Source organism: Emys orbicularis, chromosome 6 (genome assembly GCF_028017835.1).
Source record: "Emys orbicularis isolate rEmyOrb1 chromosome 6, rEmyOrb1.hap1, whole genome shotgun sequence".
NCBI classification, from domain to species: domain Eukaryota; kingdom Metazoa; phylum Chordata; order Testudines; family Emydidae; genus Emys; species Emys orbicularis.
Genome location: NC_088688.1, coordinates 29,125,374 through 29,147,841, shown reverse-complemented (window position 1 = coordinate 29,147,841; position 22,468 = coordinate 29,125,374). Strand labels below are relative to the sequence as shown.

Here is a 22,468-nt window from a genome sequence, read left to right as displayed (position 1 = left end):
TTGAGCTGGTCCTGAATCAACATTTTTTTCAATTAGATTATGATTAGGTGTTTTACTGTCACAGCAAAGCAGACCTATCACAGAAGCTTCAGTTTAAGAACTAATGAAAATATTAGTGTTCAGAAACCGTATAAAACTGATTAGGAGGCTGGAGGGATTATTTTTTCCTTATAAATTAAATGCACTAGATGTACGTATCTTGGCTAAGTGACAACAAAGGAATAAGACACATTCACTTGAAATTTATTCACATCTATGAAGTTTTAGTTAAAATTGAATATGGACTGAGTGCCAGTGTAATTAAATACAAACAAAAATGTTATTTTTTTTGTGTTTTTACAAACTTAAAAGCAATCCAGTCTATTAACCCAGGACTCAGAGTGAGATTTTTTTTTTTAAGCTTAAATAATTGAGGCCAGAGGAAGTCTATTGACTTACCTGTTGTTGCACTGTCAGTAGCTATGTAACACACTGCAGAGGTACTCAATCCTAAACCAATATTAAGTCTGTAGGTAGAAAACTGGTTAGCATCCCCCTTTATTCAGGTTATGTAGCCATTCAGGATTCGTTGACTTGGGATAGAGAATGGTAAGGGAGCTTCACTGTCAACTAGCTTAGACTTCTCTCCCTCATATAGATTTATGCCACTCTCCAGTGGTCATTCAATCCATGAAGTAGGATTAGAATCCAGGATCATCTTGGTCTCCTTGATTCTTTTCTCTAACCATTAGAGAGCACAGCTCTCTTTTTTAGTGCAAGATTTAGGTGTAATTTGCATTTAATAATAATAATGCCTGGCTCTTATATAGTGCTTTTATAATTTAAGACTGCATGGAGCTTGGCTTGCTCATTTATTTCAGTTTGGTTTGGTTTTGAATTTGATGGTAATGCGCAAGAAACTGTTAAAAATTTTGATCATTGAATTTTCTTCATCTATACACTCTAACACAGTTCAGCATGGATAATCCAGATCCCTCTTCTAAGGCCCATGACCTTTGCTGTTGGGCCTCAGTAATGGATAATTAAAAAAACAAACATGCTGATGGATGACTTACCCATACTGCCTGTCCTCTGGTGACTAACCTGATTTCCACTGACACCCTGTTCTGTCTAGTTTCCTGATCCCTATACAACAGTTTTGCCTTGAGCATCAGTAAACAATCATGAAGAGAACAGAGTTGTGTTTTATAAAATCTAGAGATAATTTTACCGGAATGTCATAGCCAGACTTCAGTTTCTGCCTTAATGAACCTCCCATGTTTTGCTTTGCTTCATTTAGCACAAGTTTTAAGAGCACTGTTAGGTCATAATTCAGGAAAATCATTAGCTTGATAAGTATAGAAACTCATTTTGTAGCGAACTACAAGTTGCATCTAATTTCATGGAGCTATTAAAATAGTTGGTTCTTGGTCCATTTATGAGTTACATTTTCAAATTACACAGCACCAAAAGAAGATAATTTCAGAGAGCAATGGGTGAAATTCACCCCTGTACCAAATGTCTGCATGAGGGCTATTGGGAGCATAAGCTTTCGTAGGTAAGAACCTCACTTCTTCAGATGCATCTGAAGAAGTGAGGTTCTTACCCACGAAAGCTTATGCTCCCAATACTTCTGTTAGTCTTAAAGGTGCCACAGGACCCTCTGTTGCTTTTTACAGATTCAGACTAACACGGCTACCCCTCTGATACATGAGGGCTATGTATCACTTAAACCCTCAAAATTGGATTTAAGAGGCACATAGACCTTGGGTGGGTCCTCTGCATCTGGATGAATTTCACCCCGTGTGAATACAAACTGTAAACATCACTGCTGCAGCACTAAGGCATGTTACTTTGTGTGAGCTGCTGGAAGTACAGCATAATGCATGCTGAATTCCAGTAGGTGGTGCAGTGGGAACAGGTACTGAATTCCAGTTTTATGTTTCCCTAAACAAGGAAGCTATAGCAACTATAAATTCAAGTTATTGCCTCCCCGTGCACCACTTGAGCCATAAGACATAACTACACATAGACACAAAAGAAGGTTTAAATTGAATTGTCTGTAAAATAGATCACACAGAATAACTATTATATAAGAAGTCTGTTTGATGATGTCTGCATCTCAGCAGTGCACTACTGTTCCCTACAGGTGAGGGAGTTTGATGGTCGTCACTATATTATGGAGAAGTCAATTACAGGTGATTTTGCACTTGTGAAGGCATGGAAGGCTGATCGTGCAGGAAACGTTATCTTCAGGTATGGCCCGTTTGCCAGTGGAGGAAGATCCTTAAATAGTTTGGAACAATATGAAAGGGAAATGGAATCCTGTCTCCTGCTTGATGGCAAATGAATATCTTACTGACTTCACTTTTATTCATTTTGCTTTGCCCTACTGTCAAATTATAATCCTATAAAAGGTCAAAAAATAATTGCATATATTAATGGCTTTCAAGAATACAAGAACAACTGTGAAATTAAAAAAAAGTGATAAAAACATGGCATGGCTGATAAAAGCCACTAACGGTTCCTGGAAAACATAGTAGCTTTCTGAACAGACCGAAACTTTTGAATAAAGGTGTCAATTTTTATTTATTTATTTATTTATTTAAATCTAAGTACAGTATATTGGGTAGGGTCACAGGTGACAACAAGAGCCAGCTGCATTTAGTCTGCAGTCCAACCAATAAGCTTAATTCTGACCTGTTGAAGTCCGTGGTTCAGCGCCTATTGACTTCACTGGTGAAGGATCAGACACTTACGCCATTATATATCATCCTTTGTGATGGAAAAACTCGCGGGTCTGTATGGTTCTGAGTTATGTCTAGGTCCCCTTAAAGAACTGTGCAACACAACTTTAGCCACAGTCTGAGACCAAGGTATGACTAGGCAGCTGTATTGCTCCTGTGGTTTCTCTTCCATTTAAACAGGAGAGATTTGCTTATGTTTAACACAGTTTTTTGTTTGTTTATTTTGCTGCTAACAGAAGAAGAGGTAAGTGTTGTGGTAGCTGAGCGCACTTTCTTACAGTAAACTGCAAAGTCAAGTAATCCACCCCTTTTAAATATTAGAGGAAATAAGGAATGCAAAAAACCCCAAGTGTTTACAAAGTCAGATTCCCAAAGGAAACATGCAGTTGTTGGTCTGTCTTAAAAATCATGGTATTTAAATCAATGGCATTGTTTTTTGCCTGCCTTGTGATTTTTGAGCCTCCAGGAGGAAGCTTCCCTCCCTCCCCCACTTCCAAATGAGTGATTGTTTCTGGTTGATCATTGAACTTTAAATGTGCACACACAAAGAAATGTAGGCCACCCTGTTGGCTGTTCACTTACCTTCTCCTGCCCCCTGGGGTGTGGGCACTGGGAGCTGTCATTCTATCTCTTCTACCTGTCCCTCCATGTTCCACACAGCCTCCAATCCCATATCTTTCCCCTAGCATTTGCTTGCCCCCCACATTTTCCCTCTTTCTCCACAATCATATACCTGTCCCATTCTCCCTCTCTTTTCCACATTCTGCTGCATTGTATCGGTCTCCCACTTTCCATTGTATGTTCCTTTTTCCCTCTTGCTCCCTGCACCCTACTTCTATACCTCCCACATTCCTGAAGCACAGTTAATATCAGGAATACTTCACTTGGAGAGGAGATCTGAAAGCTCTACTTCCCCATTTGACAGCAACTGAGGAGAGGAGGAAACATCTCTGGTTTAGGAAACGGTATCAGGCCTGGGATACCTTCAGCCAAGATTTGATCTTCTTTGCTCCTTTCTGCAAATATCCAACAAGCAGATTGCCAGATCAAGTAACCTAATTGTAAACTAATGGTATCCCTCAGCCTGAGAGTAGAGAGCAGTCCTACTACAGATACTGATTTTTTTATCCCGTGGCCTACCAGGAACACCTCAACGGGAAAATTGCAATAGACTATAGTAGATTTATTTTACCTACTGTGTGGCCTGATGCTCCATTCTGACATGTTTTCAGTACCAACAGGGTCCGTTCCACCCATATTATTGCCTTGAGTTTTATGACCTCCACTCTAAATGAACTGAACTATTTCTGGTATTGACTCTGACTCTGGCTACAGGAGCAGTTTGCTTGTTGGGGTTTGCCACATTTTAACAGTGGATCCCCTATGCCTTTGCCACCTTTCCGCCACCCAGTTAGACTGTCGCTCACCTTGAGGCTAAGGGCAGAAGTGAAAGTGTTCTTCTATTGCACTCTAAAGGATGGATCAAGGTATATTTAATAGATTTTAAGGCCAGAAAGGACTAGTGTGATCTTCTAAACTGACTTCCTGCATATAAACTGTAATATTTTACCAACTGATTCCTGTGTTTAGCCCAACAATGTGTGGTTGAACTGCAGCATGTCTTCCAGGAAGAAGGATTGAGACAGGATTGCTGAAAAAATGTTTTGTAGCCTTCAGCATTTTTGTTCAATACAGCAAATTGTAGCTGCATTGTCTCCAAACATGTACTGAGCAGACTACACTTCTAGACAGCCTTTGCCTAACAAGCCTGGTCTCCCTAATAGATATCAATGTCCATTACAGTGCAACATAACCAAGATAATGACCAAAATATTCTAATGCCTTAAAGAGGACCAACTATTCCAAGCTTTGGCTCTGATTAAGCTAGGGGAGTGTAAATTACTCCTTCCTGTGCTAGCTACGACAAGGATGCACACAGGAGAATTTCATTTCATTGGCTTGGGGTAGATGTGCCCTCTGGATAGCAAGGACAACTTCAGTTCTCACTAGTGCATCCCAGGAACTCTGCTGGTTGGAGCTTCCTTAGAGAGCTGCTATATGAATGGATATTCCAGGTGCTCCGGTCATGCTCCCTGTTCAGCCAATACCACTCAGTTTTGGTGCTGTTCTGGCCCTTGCTGGTCCTCCCCCCTGCACATGGCGCTGCGATGCTTTGCGCCAGCACAAGGACCCATTTTTCAGGGAGCTCTGCTACTTGTGAATTTAGCCTTTGGCATGACTTTGAACACCGTTGTGTACAGATTGGATGCAAGTTGTTTAGGGCCATTATAGGCTACAAGCAACTGGTTTCAGCTACCTTTTGCATTCATGATGATAGCCTCAGTGCATGTCAAGAGCAATCTTAGATTCCAAAACCAGGAGAATGGACTTATTGGTTTGGCTGGCATGTGTTGCCTGTTGAGTCTGCTTGTTATCTAGATGGCCTTAACAGCTATGCTCTACCCTGGACATTTTAAAATGTTTGCTTTAGATATATGGGCAATAAACAAGGGTGAGGGAGGAAGATGCTTCCATTACTAACATCCTTTGTGAAGCTTTGTATCTTTAAGTTTAAGGAAGTTGGCAGTTCAGGAAGGTTAAAAAATACTGTATGGTCTGGGTCCGTGCCTATAACAGTAAGCCTCTAGAGAATGCTACCGTAAGGTCCTTCTGCATCTTCAGAGATCAGTTATTGTAATATGTCACTCACAACGAGCCTCTAACTAGAGTTGGAAAGATTAGATTTTTGTTGGGAAGCATGGATTTCACCGTACACACTCCCACAAACTTAACATTTTTTTTTCCAATGATGATAACTGAAATTTACAGATCAGTAAAATAAGAACAATTCTTCTTGAGAACTTATTTTAGAGTTTGATTTAAGGATATTGACTTTGTCTATTTTGGCACATGATGCTGACAATTTGTGTTTTAACGGTTATCGAGCTTTAACTTTTTGAATCTCAGTATCTTCTATTGTTAAATAATTGTCTGCCCTCTCAATAATTTCCTGCAACTGTGGAAATTTAAATTGATAAAAATTAAAAAGGATAAAATAAACATAGATAACATCAATCACAATTATATATAAAATCAAAATCTGCCAATCCAACCCATAACTTTCAAATTAGTATGATCAGTGAGTCTCCCACTATAGATATGCAAATGAACATGTACTGCAGAAACTGTTGTCTGAACAAGAAGAATGTTATCAATTCAGTTTTTAAAGCTCACTCGTGCACTCCTGTATGTATGTGTATTTCCACACAACTAGTAAAAATCGGACACTATGCATGTGTATGCAAGTGCAGTAATTGAATGTACAAGCTACATAGCAGCTGGGGATATGAGGTTGAGAGTTCAAGCCCGTAGGCAACACCTGACTTTGTTAGCTTTTAACACACTGCAGCTATTTATGTGAATGTATTTTTTTTCCACAGTGATATTGGAAAACTTTTGATTTCTTGGAGCGAAACCTTTTGAATTGCATCTCATTTTTACATCACAGATACCATTTTCAAATTTCTCTTTCACTTTTTATTTTTTGTGACAAAACTCCCAAAATTCAATGTACATTTTAGTGCACAAACATTTTCCCTGCTAAATGTGATACCTGGATATTAAAACTAAGATGCCTTTTATTGTCTGTCCATGTCTGTGCTTAATATTGCTTGTTTTTTGTTTGCCTGGAAACTTTGCTCCTATTTTAAGTTAATGGCAAAGCTCCCATTGACTTCAGTAGGACCACCTGGACAATAATTACACTTAATACTTGAGATGCATTTGTTGTGTGTTGCTATACAAGGTTTGTTTATAATAATGCTTTAATACAGAAGATTAATAGAAAATTGATCTGTTTACATTAGTCAGATTCTAATGAAATTAGGCCAAATAATCAACAAGAATGCCTATGTTATCAGACTCCTATTGATGTAATGCTATGTAAAAATATTACTTTCCAGATCAGATTTTTAAAACAAAAAAGCATTCAAATTCTGGTGAAATCAAATTTAAGTTTTTCCCTTAATTTCACTATTTAAAAACGTTACCACATCACCATTATCAGACTATGATTATTTTTAGCATAATTAACAGGATAAAGTTTGGCAAAGACTGAAATAGCAAGCCTAATAAAAGGAATTCTTCTTGCAACATAAATGTTATCCTTCTAAACTGGGTGGGTCTATGTATATCTAGGAAAATATGGGTTAGTTTACTGTCATCACAAACCGTTCTTTGGTCGCCAAACCATTGGCATCAATCTCTCCCAATCACAAGGAGACTCCAAGGTTACTATCAGAGTGCTATTCAAATGGTTAGAACCAGATAGAAGCACTGATACTGGAATGCTGTTCAGAATCTGGAAATATTAAATAAAATTAATGGGGAATCAACTATATCACTAGAAAATCCTTGGAAACCCAAGGATCTCAATGGTATTTTGCCTTGGAAAGTTATTGTAAAACCTCAGTTTTTCAATGGAACAATGAGTGGACCTTTTGAAAGATGACTTTTGGTCTAATTCTGATTTCATGTTGCTATAAATCTGGAGTAATGCCATTGAAATCAGTAGTTTCACAGGTGTAAAAACTTACATAAATGAGATTGTATGCAGTGTTGTTGTAGCCATGTTGGTCCCAGTATATTAGAGAGACAGAATGGGTGAGGTCCCAGTATATTAGAGAGACAGATTGGACCAGCGTCTTTTGATTAGAGCTTGTCTCTCTCAGCAACAGAAGTTGGTCCTGTAAAAGATATAAATGAGTTTGGCAACTTCCTTAAGCCTTGTCTACACTTACAGCAGTGTGTAGAGTACATTAGTTACGCAGTTACACTCATTTTGGTGTGCAGATTTCACTTGGTGAAAAGCTCTGGCATTGGGGAGGCACCAGAGAGAGGCTCCAGCAGCTGGAGAGCAGTGTAGACATGGGAGGCACTGCGTTGGCATGTAGAGAGCCATGTAGGGTGTATACCTGAGGGTTCAGGAACGCAGGGCACTCTATTCACCTAAACTATGCCTCACTGCCTATGCTACTATTGATACCCTTGCTAGCTGAACATGCAGTGTCTGTACTCTACACGCTGCTGTCAGATGCTATGAGATGAAATATCTTTTTTCTCCCTTAGTCTCCTCCAGAGATTTTATAGTTGCTGGTTAATATTAATAAAACAATTTCCATCTCTGTATTTGGCCTTGGACTGTTAAGTTGTTTTCACTCCATCTTTGTACTACACTAGAAACCAGAAAGAAACTGTTGTGCATGCTACATCTAGGCATTTGGCACAACATAAAAAACCAGGAGGGGGCAGTGGAAGCCCAAAGTTCAGCATGGTAAAAGCAAGTGATGGGCATGAAACAATAGGGTGAAGAGACAATGAGAAAAGACTTAGAAAATAGGGCTGGTCAGAAAAGAACTCAATTTTTGCCAGACATTGCAAGGTTTCAAAATTTGTTTTCATTTCAGTGTGGAACAAAAACAAGAACTTTCAAAAATTTTCACCAAAAATGGGAGGGGGGGAGAGACAGACAGAGAGACTCCAGAGTAGCCAATCGCTTGGTATTTAGGATGTGAAATGCTCAGAGTCAATGCTCTGAACTGGACAGAGCAGGGACTTGAACCTGGGTCTGACATGTACGTTGGGCAAAAGAGAAGGAGACTGACTGACTCTTTCTGTGTCTGATTTTGGCCAGAAATTCCATTCTGGACCTGAAAAACTTTCCTGATGAAATGTTCACTGAAACACTAGATGCCATTTTTCCATGTTACAAAAATAATACATAGGGAAATTTGTCACAGCTGGCAGGCTTGGTTTGAGAGAGTCCCAGGATTGGCATGGCAGAGATTCCCATGTGCGATCTAAGTGATGTTTTGGAGTCATGCGTGGGACCTTAGCGGTTTATAGGCTTCCTGCTGGTCCTCTGCACAGGAGTGAATTTCGTCCAACAGGCACTAGTGCAACCAGGGGGAATATTGCACAGAGCATACTGCTGTTGGCTCTGAACAATTAAATAAGTGAGTTTATCAGTTGAATATTTAATTGCAAAAACTAATGTGGCCATTAAGAGTCATGGAAAGCTGTAAAGAACGTGATTTAGCAAAATGCAACATATTTTCATATGCCTTTTATAAAATGCTGTTATGGCTTTCTTTTCTCCCCTCTTCTATTAGCAATTTTATCCACAGCTATCTGAAAGAAAATAGTGTAACATTTATTTTACAGGAACATGTTGTAATAGCCTAATTCTGAAATGGATATGCTTATAATTTTACTCTTACTGTTAATTATTTTCTCCTTCTTTTCCTGTGATAGGAAAACTGCAAGAAACTTCAATCAACCTATGTGCAAAGCTGCCAAAACAACTGTGGTGGAGGTAAGCATGAGCAATGTTTTCTGTATAACTGTTGCTTATTCCAGAGTGAAATCATTGTATTGTCAGGTAATTCTAAAGCTAAACTAAGAAATGTGTCACTTGATTGTATGCAGTAATTTACAAAACAATGGGTCAAAGAAAGATTCACTGTTACATTGTAACTACTATTTTGTTATGTAAGCTTTGATATGTGCCTTATGCATTTCTACCTTCGCTGCTGGGAAAACTTTTCTGATCACTCTATAACATATGTGCATAACCTGCCGACCAAGATCCATTGCAGGTTCAAGCTTGCCACCACTTCTGGAATACTATGTCCAGCTCTGGTGCCCACAATTTGAGAAGGATGTGGATAAATTGGAGAGAGTTCGGAGAAGACCCATTCGAATTATTGAAGGATTGGACAACATGCCTTAGAGTGATTGAGCTCTTTCAGTCTATCGATTTAGCTTAACAAACAAAACGTTAAGGGGTGACTTGATAACAGTCTGTAAAGATCTACATGGGGAACAAATATTTGATAATGAGCTCTTCAATCTAGCAAAGAAAGGCATAATACAATCCAATGGCTGGAAGTTGAAGCTAGATAAATTCAGACTGGAAATGAGGCATACATTTTTAATGGTTCAAGTAAGTAACCATAGGAACAATTTACCAAGAGTCATGGTGAATTCGCCATCACTGACAATTTTAAAATCAAGATTGGATGTTTTTCTAAAAGAAATACTCTAGGTATTATTTTTGGGAAGTTTTATAGCCTGTGTTGTATGGGAGGTGAGACTAGATGATCACAATAGAACCTTCTAGCCTTGCAATCTATAAATCTATGCATGTAAGACAAGTGGGCAATGGCTAATATAACCTTGCTTTTTGGCCCTGATCTTACATTTTAGAACCACCTGTGTGGAGTCACATTGACTTCAGAAGGAAATGCCTGCAAACGGATCTGATGCAGGATCTGGGCCTGTCTGCTCAGCTGATACAGTAATTTGAAAAACTCAGGAACCGATGACTGCATGTACATTAAAACTTCCGTAATCCACATTTCGCTAAACCACATAGTCTGCAGAAAAAAAAAAATAGTGATCTCTCCCTACCTCTCAGCAAAGGTGTAATTGTGCATGCTATAGTGTGGGCTCTATGTGACTAAGATTTTATTACTTTTACAAACTAAAATGCAGTATGCTTACTAGTCTGCTATAAAGTATTGTTGTAATTCAAATTAATCCACAACCAACAAAATAAGTGAAGAGATTACTTTTGTGATACATTTTCTTTCTGTTCTGCTTGCTAATTTGCAGTCGAATTCCAATGTTCATTAAATGCAAATTAAGGCAAACATACCCACCTTTGTTCAAGATTGGTCTGTTTCACCAAGTTGGTGCTACGTGAGTTTTGAACGTGCACTTTTAACTTCATAAAACTTTAAAACCTCACGTGTAATGCTGCTATACACATTTTACCAAGATATTACTGATCAGCAAGTTATGAGTTCTCAAATGATATTTTGCACGAAGATTATTGTGATCGTGTGGAGGGTGTGAATACAGGGGTGCATCGTGTCACACTGTGTTTGCACCACTTTGGATTTTTGCAAAGATTTGTGCCTGTCTGAACATTTCTGGAAAGTAAATTTTGGAACCGGAACTGAAACTTTTTTTGTTTTGTGCAGAAATAGTGGATAAAGGTCATGCAATTCAATCAAAGCAAACAATATTCGGTTACTTGCCAGTTTATGAACAGCACAGAACAAAAGTTTTTCAATTTCAAAATTGAAGCTGGATGTAGCAATGAATTCTTCAGTCCCTTCTAGCCTACTCTGTCCCTGCCTGTTATGCATTGGTATTTAGGGAGTGGCTGTGGAGCAGAGACTTTTCTTCTATTCCCACATTGCATCCCCTCTTTCTGCTGCCAGGATAATTTCTCTATCCACAGATGAAGGGGCAGAATTTTCTTCTCAACAAACAGATACCATATGAATTTCTCACTGCTGTAATTCCATTTAAGACTAGTTGTTAGATCTGTCATAAACTATAGCTGCCTTGGGTCCTTCAACACTTGCACTGCCATCAACTACTGACAGTGCTCTATGCAAGATAGCACATCTGCATTATTTTTCAGCAATTTTACAGAAGAATAAACGGGAGGGTGGGAAAGATTCCACTGTCATAACCGAAGTCAGAACAATTAGATACTTTGTCTCCTCTGTGCATCCAGACATGTGATGCCAGAAGTTGGTCTTCTGACTCATAATCACCAAAGAGCAATGCAAGTGACTGTGACAGAAATCAGTTGCACATCTCTGTGTATTTATAGATTCTTTTTTGAGTCACTGGGATTTTTTTCATTAATACAGACTATACATTTGTATAAGTTTATACAGTTCTTTGTCTATGGTGCTGTAGATAATTTTTAGCTTCTTCCCCTCTGTATTTATATTTATATGTTTGACTTTTATCCACTTTTAAGACAAACTCTCATTTTATTGAGGTATAATTAGGGATGGGTGACATATTCCTTTGCACTTCCTAGGAGCCTGAATACTATCATACCCTGAGAAGAGCATTTCCAGTAGTATTTCCACCCTGGCCAAAAGGAGGAAATGTGTGAGGAATCAATCAGTCAGTGCATATGAGAACCTATATTTGCAAGATTTCCCGCTGAGTTTTGAAGACTTCAGAGAGCATTGTACATGAATATGTGAAAGCAGAATTTATTCCTTAATATGTAGGTTCTTCTGCCATCCAGTTGAAGGTAGTGGGAGTTTTGACATTGACTTCAACTAGAGTAGGAACAGACCCTTAATTATTTTTTTAAAATTCAGGGGAGAGGGAATTTGGCAGCAGTGTAGGGAAAAAAACCCATAGGTATTGTTTAATGCTGAAGAGCTGTAAATAATTAAACTATCTATTTTCAGAGAGGATTTTGGAGAAGGAGAACTAAGATTATCACGGATATAAACTGGTGGTAACATACTCAACCTAGAGCTATTGACTTGAGAGCCCTTGGCGCAAATTTTCAGATATTGTCCTTCAGCATTGTTTTTTGCCAAAAATATCCTCTGGCCAACTTCAATCCTTTCATTTCAGTTTCTTTACTGGATCAGAAATGTCTTAACTGTAAGTCCCTGCTAGGGAAATACACAAGGTATTTACTGGCTTGAACAAATTTCTTCTGAACAGTTTGGTGTAAAACAGTATCCGTGGATAAAACCTGATACCATGTGTGATTATGGGGATCTTTGCTTAGACACACCCTCATCAGTCCTGCACAGAAAGTTAGACTGCATCATTTCTAATTCAGCTTGCACATGACCAGTATTGAAGGTCATAAAAAGGTATTAACTAAACTGCATAATTTATATAGATCATATGAACATTAAACTATAGCAGAGAAAAATCATTAAATGATCAAAGTGTTGGCAATATCAGTTCTTTCTGGTTTGAAATGAAACTAAAATGCCAGAGGAGTTAAAGCTTATTCTGTTCCCTTTCAATTTGTTTCTATGCTTGCACCTAAAGTATTACATTCTGTATTTAAAATTTTCTTCTCATTATGTTCACATGTAAATACTCACTCTAACAATGTAATTACATATATAGCTCTGTGTGTGGATCTATTCCCCACTCAGAAAACCTCACTAATTCTGAGAAAGGGAACATTTTAAAATGTCTCCTCTGCATGAGTTAGGAAATATTTTACTAAAAAATGAAGAGTTACTGTGCCAAGTTTGGAGTCTAAATTTAATCTTTCAAGTGTGAAACTGGGTTTTAGTCCTTCTTTAAGTGCAATTCACAATACTGTACAACCTTAAGTATAGAATTGTGTCTTCTTGCGTCTGATGAAGTGGGCATTCACCCACGAAAGCTTATGCTCCAATACCTCTGTTAGTCTTAAAGGTGCCACAGGACCCTCTGTTGCTTTTTACAGATTCAGACTAACACGGCTACCCCTCTGATACTTAAGTATAGAATTGCCATTCATGCTTCCGTAACTCTGTGTGTGCGCACACGCGTGTGTGTGTGTACGCGTGTGCATGCACAATAATACCAAGATCTGATAGCACATTTCATCAGTAGATCTCAAAGAACTTTACGAGGGAGGTCAGGATCATTTCCCCTGTTTTATAGATCTAGATATTCGCATAGCTTAGTGGGCATCTACAAGGCAAATGATGGTGTTACATCCAGGTCAAGTCCCTCTAACAGATCATCACCAGGCTGTTCTAATAGGACCCAACCTTTGGATCCCACTGGGTCTGGGCAGAGCCCAGCACTGTCTCTGCCTCCAGGTCTCCAGGGCACACTCCCAGATGCAGACTCCCGGTCTGAAAGCCTTCCTTGGGATAGGGGACTCCACAGTCCAACTACCCTAGGCTCCCAAGACCAGTGCTGAAACAGCTCAAGCCCTCCTAGTTGCTTATGCGTACTCGGTCAGAGTCTCCCCTTCTTTGAGCAGTCTGGTTTAGAGTAGAACTCTCTGGGGACTTGTGGCAGGTAAAGTAAGAAACACAGGTTTTGTGCAGGACCTTTTTAAACACAGTTTACTCTTAAACAACGTAAGAGAATGACGAATCTAGCCAAAACAACAAAAACCCGAACACAATTCCCCTCCCACCCCTCCGAATCCTCACCACTCCTGAGAGTCTTTTCCCCACTCCTCCAGCCATCTCTCTCTGTTTCTGGCTATGAAATGGCTCCCCTTGCTCAGAGGGCATATCTCTTTTTAAAAAACAGGCTGAGACACTTTCCTCTGTCTTTCCTTCTGGTGATTTTCCCATGCTCCAACATCCCTGTGGGTTTTGCTGTGCAAAGAGTCATTAAAAGACAATGGTTGATCAGGAGCAACCTCATTGTTTTCCCAGTGTAGAGGTATTCAGTTGTTGATGACCCTGTTTCAACTTCTCAAACCGTGTCTGTTCGCTGTGTGCCAAGTCCCTGCTACAAATGGATGGTCTAAGTCACAATCATATTGTTGACATAGATATGTTCCCCAAACTGTCTTGGACGGAATCCCAAACTCTGGGGACTCTTGTTAGTGTTGGTTATAAAGTTGTGGGCAATACCAAATTTTGAGGAAGACTTTTTGATTATAACTATTATTTTTCCTATTCTTATAGTGTCTGACTTGCCTCCTTTCATCTCTCATAGGGCCTATCCTTATTTTCCCTTCTTCATATGCCTCTGTGATAGGAACTTGCTGTATTGTTGAAAGGGAATGGAGTAGCAAGGGTTTGGCATTCTAGCTTTTTTCCTCCACTATAAGAATATACATTTTCTTTGTGAAGGTAGGTTGTGGAGCAATCAGAGTACTATTGGATGGAAGCTCTTGGCTGTTGGGTTACCAGACAGCAAATGGGAAAGGGAAGTCAAGATGTGGTTAGGCATGGAGCATTTTTGTGGAAGAGAGCTCATCTTAGAACTAACTCTCTTGCAGTGCCATAGAAGTAGGTCAAGGGGCAGATTGAGCCAAATGAAGGAAGACTGGCAGGGAGAAAAGAGCTCTTGGACTGAAGGCCTGGCTCTTGTAGATGGACTCCAGCTGAGAGAGCTGGATCCTGATGTTCAAGGTAGTTTCCACAGGAAAAAGTCTGGGCTCTTGTCACCCACTTACGTACCTGGAAATATTTGTTCTATCTGTCCTTTGCACATCAATAAAATGGCTGTATTCACAAACAAAACTTGTCTTTACCTGAAGGATGTTTTGAAACCAAGACCCCTGACTTGTCTGAGCTTCCTTTTCCTTTTTTTCTTCATATACCTGTGAGGGTCAACTTTTCAAAGGTTCACCCTGGCAGCAAGTGAAGGAGTAGAGTTGTGTGCGTAGTTAAAAGCACTTTCCCCACAGTGTGTTTTACTTCTTGAAACCAATGTTAGTCGATTGTGTTCGGCAGCATGAATTCAAGGTAGAGTGCTTCTATGCAAGAATTCCTACTCTTCTGCAGCAAATTGTGCCTTCTGTCCTGAGAATATCAGCTAGAGTGGAGTGGAAGTAGTCAGCTGTCAAAACTGTGAATGTTCCCAATCAAGCCCTAAGCCATCTGAAACTGACATTGTTACAAAATCTAATTCCCCACAAGGTTTATTGGAAACAGAATTCAGTCTTTAACGTGTTCACAAAGTTTGGGAGTGAAACTTAGCCAATTTGTGGCATGTCAAACCTAGAGCTGGTGAGATAATTTTGGAAATTGCAATGGAAAACCAGGAAATTTTTAATGAAACTTCTTGATTGTTAGTGTTAGGCAAAAAGATTCTTTCCCCCAAGAATCAGGCAAGCACAGACAATACTGAAGGGGGTTTATTTATGGTACCAGGAAGACTGACAAGCAGCTTCAAAGATATGGTGCTATAGTGGCCAGTTATATACATTGTCTTATCAATTCATTTGCATTTATCTGTACACACAGAGACAGACATTGTTACAAGTCAAGAGAGACCCCCAAACAAAGATAAAAATAAGAACAGTACGTACATATAGAGGTCATCCTAATTGCATCAAACGTCTATGACTACCTTGCGGGGGAAGAAGGCGGGGTGCGGGGAGGGGGGGCGGGAGGGATGAGTGCTTACAGATATCCAGTGGGCTGTAAAGGGAGGGTTTATTCTGTACTAAGAACTAAGTTACTGGGTGGGCATTGACCATATAAGCTTATCAGTTGTTTACAATTGTCAGTGCCATTTGTGCTACTGAAATATTCCTGCTTGCTTGTCTGGGCCCGATCCTGTTTTCCTCGCTGAACTGTCTCTTTCCATGGTCACAAGCTTTGTTCTTTCTTACCGATAAGCTGATAACTTAGTTTCTGTCAATACATGATAACTATGTCCTTGCTTCTCAGCAGTTTCTGTCTTTTCTGCTGACTGAATTTTAACTCCTTCCTCACATTAGGTTTTTTGTTTTGGGGTTGATAAATTCCTTTGTTATAATAATGTGACATTCATGCTTTTGATGCAGTATCAGTTGAAACTACATGGACTTTGCCTTAGAGATTTTCACTTGTGAGTTTGGTATTAAACAAAACATCTTCACCTGTTTCTGTAACATACACTTGTATATCAGCAGTTGTGGGCTGATTGATTATAATAACTATGCCATATGTACATGTGTATTATGAGAGAGAAGATTGGGGTTTGTTCTGTGAGTTTGTTAATTGAGCTAGGGTTCTAAGCTGTACTTTTTAGGGGATTGTGGCAATATGGCCTTTCCTATCCAAACACACAGCCAAAACTCGCTTGTCCAAACTCTTTTCTCATGTCTCAGTTACTGCAACATTCTGTTTTCTGGCCTTGACAACTGCAATCTTGCCTTGCTCATATGCATTTGAGAATACTGCTGCAAAGTTCATACTCCCGGCCTGTAGCTTTGACCACATCACCTCTCTCTTTGAATCCCTCCTCTGGCTCTCCCTTCTCTATAATATCAAACGTAAGATGCTGTCTTCATTTTCAAGACCTTTTTGCAGCCTATCTCCACCCTATCTATGTTCACCTTACCTATCACCTCTCTCATTTGCTATTGAGATGTCAGTTCCTGCCTTTGATTGACTTACAATATCAGCCTCCGTCCTCCATGTATTAAATTTTCAAACTATCACTTTGTGCTTTCCCCTGTGCTGGCCTTCATGCTTTGGAGGAACTCCGTGTAAACATCCGCAAAGCTATTTCATTATCTGATTTCAGATTCCTCCTCGGAACTCTTCATTTGTCAGGATGCCTACGGTGGCTGTGCTGGTGCTGTGCGGAGACCATAGCATATCATGCTGACTGATATTGTCTCATTGTTTCCTCCCTTGCCTTTCCGCATCTGTTGTCTCTTGTATTATACCTAGATTGTAAGGTCCTTGAGGCAGGAACAATCTTTTTGTTCTGCGTTTGTACAGCACCTCCCATAATGGGGTTCTGGCTCATGACTGAGGGCTTGTCTTCACTACCCGCCACCTGGATCGGCGGGTAGAAATGGATCTCTCGGGGATCGAATTATCGCGTCTCGTCGGGACGTGACAATCGATCCCCGAATCGACGCGCGTACTCCACCAGCGCAGGTAGGAGTAAGTGCCGTCGACGGGGGAGCCGCGGCGGTCAATTTGCTGCCGTCCTCACAGCGGGGTAAGTCAGCTCGGATACGTCGAATTCAGCTACGCTATTCACGTAGCTGAATTTGCGTATCTTAAATCGATCCCCCCCCTAGTGTAGACCTAGCCTGAGGCTCCTTGCCACTGTGGTAATATGAATAATCAGAGTGTTTGAATTAGAAGCCTCAGAGTGTTAAAATGCACTGAGTGTGGAAACTTCTCACATTTAGTTATTATAAATACTGGGCCAGACTCTCAGCTGGTGTAAATTAGAATAGCTCCACTGAAGTCAATAGACATCAGCCAGTTTACACCACCAGAGGATCTGGCCCACATTCTCCAATTCCAGTTTTCTCTTCTAGCCTTTAATGTTTTTATATGAAGTTTTTGTTTTAGTGCTTCCAGGCCAAGATTTTCTTCTCTTCTGAGGTCAATGGAACTTCTGAAAATTGGGCAGGTTCCCAAATATTGATGTGGGAGCCTAATTTTAGGCTTCCACTCTTGAAAACCTTGCTATTATTATTACTATTATTTGACCTTAAAAGTTAATTGTAATATAAAGATCATAATGTTAGTTGACAGTGCCAGTAAAGTTTATCAGGAATGAGTTGGCAGCAAAGGATTTATATGCACAGAAATGATATCAATATTTTCTTCTCTCTGTCTTCTCTACGTGCCCTGAAGGGTTAACTATATTATTTCTTTGTTTTTATAATACCCGGCACAATTGGGCCCCAATCCATACTAGGGCCTTTGGGCACTACCATAATATAAATAATAATAATAGATGATGTATTTAGAATGTTTATAAACTAGCTGTCTGAATATCTAAGATCAGAGTACTCAATTCTTTTTGTTTGTTTTGTGGCAGGATTGCTAAATATAGCTCCCAGGGTAAACCGCATTTCCATCTAAAACATCACAATACAAAAAAAAAAAAGGTAGTGTTCTTCTCATAAAAATGCATTAAATAAAAATCATTAAACCCTGCATAGTTTCTCCAGTTGCTTAGGAACAATATTCCACCTACGTCAGTGAGCTCTATTATCTCAGGTACAGTGAACCACATTGCACTGAGGGACAGAAACAGACTGATTGAAGGAAGTCATTATATCATAATGTCCGTGCCAAACCATGGCATTGCTTTTATTGATAATAGTGAGAGATGAAAAAATTATTTTATGATCCAATCCTGCAAAAAGCTTATGCACAAATATAACTATTCTTATATGAGTAGTCGCACTTTCTAGAACCAAAATTCCTGGCCCCTAGTGCCATGTTCCTAAAGCCTAAATTGCCATGTAATGAATAAAGTAAATCTATCTACAGATTAAAACAATTGAACTTTAGAATCATAAATTTTTCAGAGGGACCTTATTTAACATGCTTCTAATCTGCAGTGAGGAAAAAAAGGGGAAATAGTGAAATTCAGGGGGTTTTGTTGTTTGGTATAATAAACCAGTCTCTGTTTAAAGGTAACCTTTAAATACAGGAGTCCAATTTAGCACTTCACAGCTGGAGCACTGAATGTTTTGATATGAAGTGGTTAAAATTCATAGTGAATCAAATCCTTTCTGGCTATTTCTCAGTGAGACTCATTTGTGTCTAACGTGACAATGGAGTTCAAAGTTTTTGTTTTGTTTCTCCGTGTGTGTTTTGATTTTTTTCTTTAAATTGATTCCTTCTGAACCGAGTATGAGCTTTCTGAGCATTAAGCTCCAGACATTTAATTTTGGGATCCATATGTAGATTTAGTGAACACAGTCTTCTAAGGAAAAAGAGCCCCGAGAGTCCTATAGTGTAACTTCCCAAGATCTAATATGGTTCTGAAAAAGTAGTTACACAGGAAAGTTTTGGGTGATCAATTCCACACTCCAAAATATGGCGTGCATAATGATGACAAGTCTATAATTATTAATTATTTATAAAGCTAATTTCAGTTGTTCTTGGGAATTGAACTGATATCTCATTTACACAATTGACTTTATATCGTATATGTTACCTTAAATCTACCAATGCTGTGCATGAGCCAAAAGACCTGGTGGTTTTTATAGGAAGACACTGAAAATATGAAGGATTGTTAAAATGTTAGTAATTCACCATTTTGTTATTTGTGCTAACATGTACATATGAAGCGGTGACAGTTACAAACAAGCAGGGCAGGGGGCGCAAGATGCAGTAGGCAGTAGTCCACCAGTGTCTGCATCATAAAACCACATATTACGAAGAACTATGGTCCAGGAAGGAATGTGCCAGGTGCTTGCAGGGGTCACTCATTCCTAGCGTTTCTTAACCTATTTTGGTTTAAATCAGCTTCCCTGCATTAAAGTAATGAGGGGACAAAATAAATGATAACTTTTGTGTTTTCAGATCAGTTTTCCAGTATAAGTTGAGAAAGGCATGGCATTCAAGGTTGAAATGCTACAGACCATTAGTCCATAGTGTGGATTACTGCATTTGGGCATGAAACAAAACAAACAAAATCTCAGATAGGCAGAATATTAAGGTTTGAAAAGCAGCAGCCAAGTAACTATTTTATGAGACATTGCATAGCATTTTAAAATATATAAGCACTTATATCAGTTAGGTTTTAATCTTTCTGTCTCTCCACCTTCACCTAAAAATGTTTTTAAAATGTAATTGCTGAGTGAGGAAAATGACAGTTTAGGAAGGAATAGAGGATTAGAATATTAAGGACATCTTGGCTTTGTATCATGGTTTTCTGAAGTGAGACTATTTATTGCTGTTGTAGGAGACTGTAGAAACACCGTAATATTCCCAGATGAAAGGAGGCCATTCACTTTCCTCTTTTTCTATCCACCCCATTTGATGGATTTTTGTACATTATTTTCAAATAAATACTATCTACCACTATATTTCCCAAACCCACATTGAGTGTCTCTGTGAGAAGTCTGCACCCTCCAAATGTGAAATTGTACTTTATTTCAATCATGGATATGTTTCTCTGAATCAAATATTGGGTTGCTTTGTTCCCTTTCTATGATTAAATCACTGAGACACATCCACTTTACAAGAAGTTGTTTAACAATTCATTGACCCAAGAACAATCAAGCCATATCCCCGTTTTGTTTTGTTTGTTTGTTTGTTTGTTTGTTTTTTAAACCGGGCTAACATGCAATAGCTTAAATGTATTGGATATCATTCCTTTATTTTATTTTACTGAAGTAAGGAAAAGCAAAGACTAGAAGTTTTTTTTTTCTTTTTTTTCTTTAGTGGCATTTTACAAATGCTCTGTCTCTGACAGGTGTAATTTGCACACCTACATTTTTGAATTTTTATGAGTATATTTAGTACACATAGAATCTGGAAACAGCAAATGACCTTTTCAGACTTGGGTGCCTAATGCTAGACTCTCAAAGTGGCTGATTTTTCAGAGGTCCTGAGCACCAAGAGATCCAAATGAAGTGACAAGCACAGCAGGTACTTAGGTGTCTAAGTGATCTAAACTTCATACTAAAATAATTGCAGGTACAAAATTATGCCCACAATAATTTACTCCAACAAAACTGATGGCATGAAAAAATGGAGGTCTGATTAGGATAGGCTGAAAACTTGGCCTTTTGTATTGTATTTGATGACTTTCTGTCAGTCCTAGCCCCTGCAAACTGAAGAAAGTCCTCTACTGGCCAGTAGTTCAACCTGCTACTTTCACATCTGTTAAAATGAACCTGTTCACATCTCTCCCCTCTGCTTGGCTCTGTCATTCCCATTCAATGAGGTGTGCTAATGAGCAACCCACCAGCTATAGACTACATGACAATTTTTTACTTTCTTCTATAACCTACTAGGACAAGGCTGCCTGGAAAAAAATCTTACTAGCTGAGACAAGTAGCAGACTCCTGCTACTATAGGATTTGTAATAATTTATTGCACTGGGGTGAGACATACTCAGGAGAGAATCATACTGTGGCTAGCTAAAGATTGTTGAGAGCTATGGAAAAAAATCCAAAACCATAGACAGACTGACCAAACAGGAGAGGAAAAGACTCTTCAATAAATACCTTGAATATCAGCTGGTCTGGGGGGGGAGGTTTGTTTTTTGTGCCATAAGTAGATTAGGCTGGGCTCTCTTATACCCACATTCTTGCTACTGGAGCCATATTTAAATGAACAGCACTAGCACGTGCCTATGAAAGGAGATATGCAGTGGTGGTGTAGCCAGGTCGCTCCCAGGATATTAGAGAGCAAGGTGGGGGAGGTAATATATTTTATTGGGTCAACTTCTGTTGGTGAGAGAGATGCACTTTTGAGCTACACAGAGCTCTTCTTCAGGCCTTGAAGGTGGATTTGGGCCAACTAACTTCCATCTACTTTAGATGCATGCCAGCAAGCTGACAGTAAAGGGGAGACATAGGAAGGTAGCTGCTCTCCTTGTCTAGACTTTCCAGACTACAATAAAAACAAAAGGTGCTGAAAGAAACTAAAGATTTCTGTAGGAGCTACATTTCTCTTTTAGTAATTTAGACTGAGAGAGCAGTGACACCTACAATATATATATTGTATCATAATTTTTTTTTCAAAGGCAGTCTAGCAGATGTACTTAGCAGTACTAAATCCAGACAGCAAGAGCATGGTTTGGTTCAGCTGTTATTTCCCATAGAACTAAAGTAGAGACAAAGTAGAAAAACTTTGTATGATCAGAACATTAGAGTTCTTACTTGTTATGACTTTTTGAATGTCATGTTCTAAAGATAATTTTTCACATTTACTGCAGGCAAAAGGGATGCAGTGTCTCCATTAGATTCAACTAAACAAAACTTCCTTCTTTAAATAGAAAGATATTTTAAAGTCAATTTCAGCTTTGGCTACTGTGCTTTTGTGCTGTGAGCTTATCACAACACCTGACTCCTGTCATTTTTCCCTATGGGTTGTTGTTCCTTTCCTCCTCCTCTGACAACGTGCAGGAAACAGAATTTTGATGCATTATGAACTTTCCATTTTCTTATTATTTGTTATTAATATTCCATTGTTACTATTAGATTCATCAGTTCAGTCGTGAACCCTGAGAAACTATTTCAGCCTTTCTCTCCCTCACTCCACCCCAATTTATTTATTTTCTTTCAAACTTCCACCTTGAAAAAATAATTCCGGCTATCTTCTTTCTTACTGTGCATGTCAGTGGAAGAATGTTTGTTTAAATATAAAATATTACTTTTAAGAATGTAGTAAGACCATTCATTTGATCGATGATGTATCAGCTGTATGAGCTATTCAATTTCTGAAAAATGCAAATACTGATGTATTATTTAAAATCTATCACCATATAAATGAAGAAGAAGA

At 39.0% G+C, this 22,468-nt stretch overlaps 1 protein-coding gene across 1 annotated transcript in view; it reads left to right on the top strand.

The window, feature by feature from the left end:
- OXCT1 (3-oxoacid CoA-transferase 1) overlaps window positions 1-22,468 on the top strand; it is a 129,574-nt gene that overhangs the window by 45,612 nt on the left and 61,494 nt on the right. The window contains exons 6-7 of the mRNA XM_065406515.1: window positions 2,129-2,235; window positions 9,039-9,099. Of these exons, the coding sequence (XP_065262587.1) occupies window positions 2,129-2,235; window positions 9,039-9,099 (168 nt within the window). The remainder of the gene's footprint in view (window positions 1-2,128; window positions 2,236-9,038; window positions 9,100-22,468) is intronic.